General features: G+C 31.9%; 1 protein-coding gene across 1 annotated transcript; it reads left to right on the forward strand.

The window, feature by feature from the left end:
• The first annotated feature begins 1,639 nt into the window (after nucleotides 1–1,639).
• On the forward strand, nucleotides 1,640–5,639 carry LOC110227421. The gene is made up of 2 exons (XM_021021515.1): nucleotides 1,640–1,702; nucleotides 4,370–5,639. Exons 1-2 carry the CDS (start codon nucleotides 1,640–1,642, stop codon nucleotides 5,246–5,248), a joined length of 942 nt encoding a protein of 313 aa, XP_020877174.1. The 3' UTR covers nucleotides 5,249–5,639.
• The last annotated feature ends 438 nt before the right edge of the window (nucleotides 5,640–6,077 follow it).

Raw genomic sequence — 6,077 nt, forward strand, 5'->3', positions numbered from 1 at the left:
CATTGGATGTTCTTGGTCGAACGATAAACCGTCATAAAAAAGGTATGTAAACTACATTTGATCCAAATTTATTTATTTTTTTCATTTTTTCGTGTTTAAGAATATTACTATTTTGTTAAATGTAAAATATATCGAATTTTTATATTTTAGGGTCAGTTAATTTTTTAATTTTAATTAATATTCGAATTAATTTAATAGAAGGTATTTAAGTAATTACGCAAAATCAAGGGTTCAACAAGAGCCGAGAGTCTGACACGTCAGCAAAAACACTTCTTAAATATTGTTATTATAGATAGATGGGATTACATAGTACAGATATTATTAATTTATAGAAGTTTTAATGTATATATGAATTGTATAAAATAATGATAAGCCTTATTCAGCCCAAAAAAAAAAAAAATAATAATAATGATGATGAGCCCTTGGTCCATGTAATATCATCATGACACAATCATATAGTAAGTTTTTCTAATAGCGGTAAATTCGCATAATGGTTATTACGTATACTTTCACATAATTAAGAAACACGTTATTAAGAGATGTAGCTAAGTTTGATTAATTTGAAGTTTTGAACATAGAAAATAAGTGACCGTACGGATAAATGTGGAAGAAAATAAGGACAATAGTTGGACGTTAGCTAGTAGAAGTGGGCCGCTCGCACCGTTAGTCCCGCAAACGGCGCCGTTCTCTCGTTTCGAGCCATCATCCCACTTGTTTGTTGTTTCATGTGACTTCTTCGTCTCGAGGCAAACTCTTGACTCTTCGTCACTTTCGCTTATTACCCATTTGTCTGCCAACATTTCTTTTGGCAATATACTCATGTAACTCCAAATAAATCTTCTTATTTGTAAGTTTGTATTTATATTTGTAAGGTTAATTTGGGATTTACATTTCTGATTTCTCTAAAAAAATTTTCTCTATATTTTTATTCTTTTGCTATATCAGAATATATATATATATATATATATATATATATATGAAAAAATATAATACCTTCTATACAACATTATTACAATCTATAGATGTAAATAGATTATATGTCATTTGCGTTTTTGTTTGTTTGTTATTATATATTTTTTAATAGAGTGAATATCATGGGTAATATTAGCAAATAGCCTTTAACTAGAAAAGTATTAAGTAAATAACCTTTGACTATTTTTTTTGTTAGAATGGAGTATATACTATAATATCCCTCTTATTTAGAGGTATTTACAAGATGAAATATATGCTGGGAAAAGGTGAGATTTACGTCAATATCATCGGTGAGATTCAGATTATAATTCCGGTGTCTTCGTAAGAGAGAGAAAAATATATGTTGAGACATCTTACCGACGATAGTGAGAGAGAGATTTGGAGTCGATTGTGACGAATCTTTCGCGGGAGGGGGCTTTAGTGTTCCGTCGCGAAAGGTGATGGTAGTTTTATCTATGAGAGTGAAATCCAGTGATGGAAGTGATTGTGGCTACAAAAACAAGGATGATGGAGATATCGATGGTAGATACGTACAGAGGAGGTGGTGATGAATATAGAGGATGGTGGCTACAAAGGTGACGATGGTGGATACAAAGAAGGTAATAGTGGGTACGAAGTTAGTGGTAAAGGATACAGAAATTAAAGCGGGATTACAGATCTGGTATAGATGGTGGTGGTGATTGTTATGGAGGTAATGATGGTGGTTGATGGTTACATAGATGATGATAAGGTTATTTTAAAAATTAACACGAATTATGTAAAAATAACATGTATTTATCATGTAAATAACATGTGATATTAAGAAAATAGCATAACGGGTTGGAGTAAATAGAAATAACATGTAATATTATTATTTGTTGGAAATATATCATGTTATTTATGAAAGAAAACACTTTGAATCACATTGGTTTTCTAAACATAGCATGATACCTAAGCACATATACATGAAATACTGATAAATATGTAGAATTGTTTCAAGAATTCATGCGGTTCTATTGAATAACATGGTATATTACTAAATATATGTAATATGTAGATCTATTAGTTTTCATAGCATGTTTTATTTTTAAAATACATGTGATTCGTAGTTTAGATCTACTTTCTTCAAATTAAATATCGGTGGGAGAGATACAGCCTGAGATCCGGCAAGCACATAACGACAAGAGGTGAGAGAGTTCAATGAAAAGAAGAGATTTGTGATGTCTGAGAAGGAGGAATAGAAAGTACGGCGAAAGAGGGTAAGAGAAAGAACAACAATGGGAGAGAATCAGATCCGTCGATTGGAATTGAGAGAGAAAAATTCGTAATAAGAGAGAGAAGAAGATATAAGAATAAGAGATGCTATGAAAACTGATAACGATGTGGGAGAAGAAGAAGAAGAAGATACAGATTTTGTATGAGAGAATGAGAGAAAGAGGGTGAAAGTGTCATAAATTGTGTGTAAAAATCTTTTTCTCTCTCATACTTTCCATACATGGCTATTTTCTCAATTCTTTTGTGGTCAAAGGTTAGTTAGTATATATTCCCGAATATCATTTGCGTGTTTTTTTGTATAATGTTATTGTAGCTTCCTTTTTTTTTTTTTGGTCTAGTGTTTGTTTATATAGTTTATGAATGATGTTTGGTAAAACTAAACTGACAAAAATTTTGTTTTCTAATTTAGTTTTTTGATTAACAATAGTAACATTTATACATTATGTAAAACGCTATTTAAACCCTAATTTATTTAGCTAGTGATCCTAGATTGTATTATGAATAATTGCTAAAAGTGTAGCTCATTTTTCTTAAATATCTTAATTAATAATTTTAAAATGTAAATGTTAAGAGTTACGTAATAATTTTAAAATGTAAACGTTAAGAGCGAAAGAAAAAAAAAATGTTTCGTTTTTAAAGCCAATTTACAAAACTAATTAGTAAGAAATATATATATATATATATATATATATATATATATATATATATATATATATATAATACAATATGAACACATAAATTATGCTCGAAACTCCCTGAAAGTTTCAATCTTCTTATCTACGACAAGAATCGCGAGAGACTATGCAATGAACCTAATCAAACAACTCTTTTCAAGAATTGATATAAAAAATAAAAAATCAGAGATATCAATAAGAGTTGGTCCTTGGAAAGCGAATATATATATATATATATATATATATATATATATATAATACAATATGAACACATAAATTATGCTCGAAACTCCCTGAAAGTTTCAATCTTCTTACCTACGACAAGAATCGCGAGAGACTATGCAATGAACCTAATCAAACTTAACTCTTTTCAAGAATTGATATGAAAAATAAAAAATCAGAGATATCAATAAGAGTTGGTCCTTGGAAAGCGAACTCTTCATTAACTATTAGACATTGATTCAGGTGCTTAGGAAAATGTAAATTAATAAACAAAGGTGCCGGTCGATGACGTTGTAGAAAGTCTATTTTCGTATAACCCGATTATACATATGTGTGTTTTTTTCTTTTGCATTTATTTATCGCAAAGAAAAACCCACACTCTTGGATGCATAAGGAAAATTGAATCTCTCTGTTCCACGTTTTTATGGTCTGGCAGTATTGACTCACATGGTATGACAAAAGTTTTTTTGGGCTCAAGCACTAGCGGATCTAGAAATTTATGTTATAGGGGTCAAATTTTTTTTTTAAATACTCTCTCTGTCCCAATTTATAAGATGTTTGGACTAAAAACACAGAGATTAAGAAATAATAAATGTTTTTTCATTTATGAAAATTCAACTAATAGAAGAAGATACTGCATACTTAAAATAATTAAAAATTATTAAACTAATATAAATCATGCATTGAAAGTTGAGAAAATCTTATATAATAGAACAAATAAAAAGGTCTAAAACATCTTATATATTGGGACAGAGAGAGTATAAGATAGTATACTAAAAAATTTGATATTTTTTATCTGCTGTTTCGTAAAAACTAAAATAAATTAGGTGAGTATTTCTTTTATTTAAAGTAAATTATGGGTCTAAAATTTTAGTGAGAATCCAACTTTCAAATATTTAGACTATTTTTTCTTTCAAGTTGCAACATTAATTTTGTATTGGGGTCAAAATTTATTATAAGTTGGGATCATTAGAATTATTGCTAATGACATATAATGGATTTTTGAAAATTCATGGGGGTCAACTGACCCCCCTATCAAACCCCTGCCTCCGCCACTAGGCTCAAGTCTGTTTACCAAAAGAAGAAGGAGGGGTGGGTTTGAGGAGATTTGCTCCTTGGAATAGAACGTTCTGCTTGAGGATGATTTGGCTCCGGTTCTCTGCAAGTGGGTCGCTTGGCATAGATTTTACAACTGCAGCTCTGCTACTAGTTTCTGGAACCAGCCTGAAAAGGCCAATGACTCTTAGAACTGGAAATGCATTTTAAAGCTGAGAACTTTAGCGGAAAATTTTATCAGGTGCAAGGTTGGTAATGGAAGAAGGGAAAGCTTCTGGTTTGATTCTTGGACTAATCTTGGACCACTTATAAAGTTTATTGGAACAAATGGACCTAGGAGCTTAAGGGTTGCGCTTAATGCTACTGTTTCTGAAGCATGTGATTATAATGGATGGATATTGGCAGCTCCTAGATCTGATAATGCTTTGACTCTTCATGTTTATCTTACAACCATCAGTCTCCCTACTGCTTCGTTGGATGATGACACCTTTGATTGGGTGGTTGAGGATAAAATCTGCAATGGGTTTTCCTCTTCCAAAACTTGGGATGTGTTGAGACCAAGAGCTGATGCGGTTAACTGGTTTAATTCTGTTTGGTTCAAGGGAGCCACTCCAAGACATTCCTTCAATATGTGGGTTGCTAACCTAGATCGCCTTCCCAAAAAAGCTAGACTGGCCCGATGGGGGTTGAACATTGACACTATATGCGGTTTATGCACTAATCATCACGAAGACAGAGATCATTTGTTCCTTACATGTGACTTTGCTCTTTTCTTATGGAATGCGGTTAGCACCAGACTTCACCTGCCTCAGATTGATTTTACCACATGGTCGGAGTTAATGGCCTGGACTAGTATCAAGAATCGCATGTCCCCACCAACTCTCCGGAAGTTAGTAGCTCAATCGATTGTCTATAACATTTGGAAGCAGAGAAATAATCACCTTCACAATCAGATCTACATCTTGCCTTCTATGATCTTCAGGGACATTGACAGGGAGATAAAGAATTCCATCACAGCAAGAAGACATAAGAAGAGGTTCAAAAATCTTATGACTCGCTGGCTGCATTGAGACTTCCTCTTTGTAACTCTAAATCTATTGTTTTCTTGTTTATTTTATGCTAAGAAACCAATGTATAGGTTGTAAAACCAACTCTTCATCTATATAATATTTGCACTTTAGCAAAAAAAAAAAAAAAAAAAAAAAAAAAAAAAAAAAAAACCCACACTAATCAACCATTTACATATTCAATCTTACCCTACCAAAAATATTACATTATTTAGCTGATATAATTATATAATTTAATAAATGATTTTTTCATGCATGTCATGATTCAATCGTTCCATTATGCTATCAAACAAAGTCTAAATTTATATACATGTAAAAATCCTCTATCAAATGAGTCTACAAAACTCATAAACTCACAAATAAAACTAAAATGTAATGGCGTGATTTAACATGTACTTTCTACCGGGGGAATTATTTAATTTTTTATTACAAAACAATAACGCGGGAAAAGGGGATTTTCATACCCGTACTATCTGCACCGTGGATTTTCATACCTGAACAATTTCGTAGGGTATTTTACAACCTAAACTTCAATAAAATTTGAATCTCATACCTATACTTGATACAACGTGCAAAAATCAGAGTCAATTTAATGGGTGTTAGTCAACTCCGTTACGGTGCTGAGTCATCGTACACGTGTACGCTGACGTGTATCAAAACGACGTCGTTTTAATACCCGTACTATCTGCGCCGTGGATTTTCATACCTGAACAATTTTGTAGGGTATTTTACAACCTAAACTTCAATAAAATCTGAATCTCATACCCTATACTTGATACAACGTGCAAAAATCGGAGTCAATCTAACGGCTGTTAGTCAACTCCGTTACGGT

Source organism: Arabidopsis lyrata (genome assembly GCF_000004255.2).
Source record: "Arabidopsis lyrata subsp. lyrata unplaced genomic scaffold ARALYscaffold_6, whole genome shotgun sequence".
In the NCBI taxonomy this organism is placed as follows: domain Eukaryota; kingdom Viridiplantae; phylum Streptophyta; class Magnoliopsida; order Brassicales; family Brassicaceae; genus Arabidopsis; species Arabidopsis lyrata.

What these genes read in the sequence shown, in the direction of transcription:
- LOC110227421 (XM_021021515.1), top strand. Translation starts at nt 1,640, where the DNA reads ATGGTGGTGGTGATTGTTATGGAGGTAATGATGGTGGTTGATGGTTAC. An exon ending in GTTACATAGATGATGATAAG is followed by an intron (nt 1,703 to 4,369) that starts GTTATTTTAAAA and finishes AATGACTCTTAG; the next exon opens with AACTGGAAATGCATTTTAAA.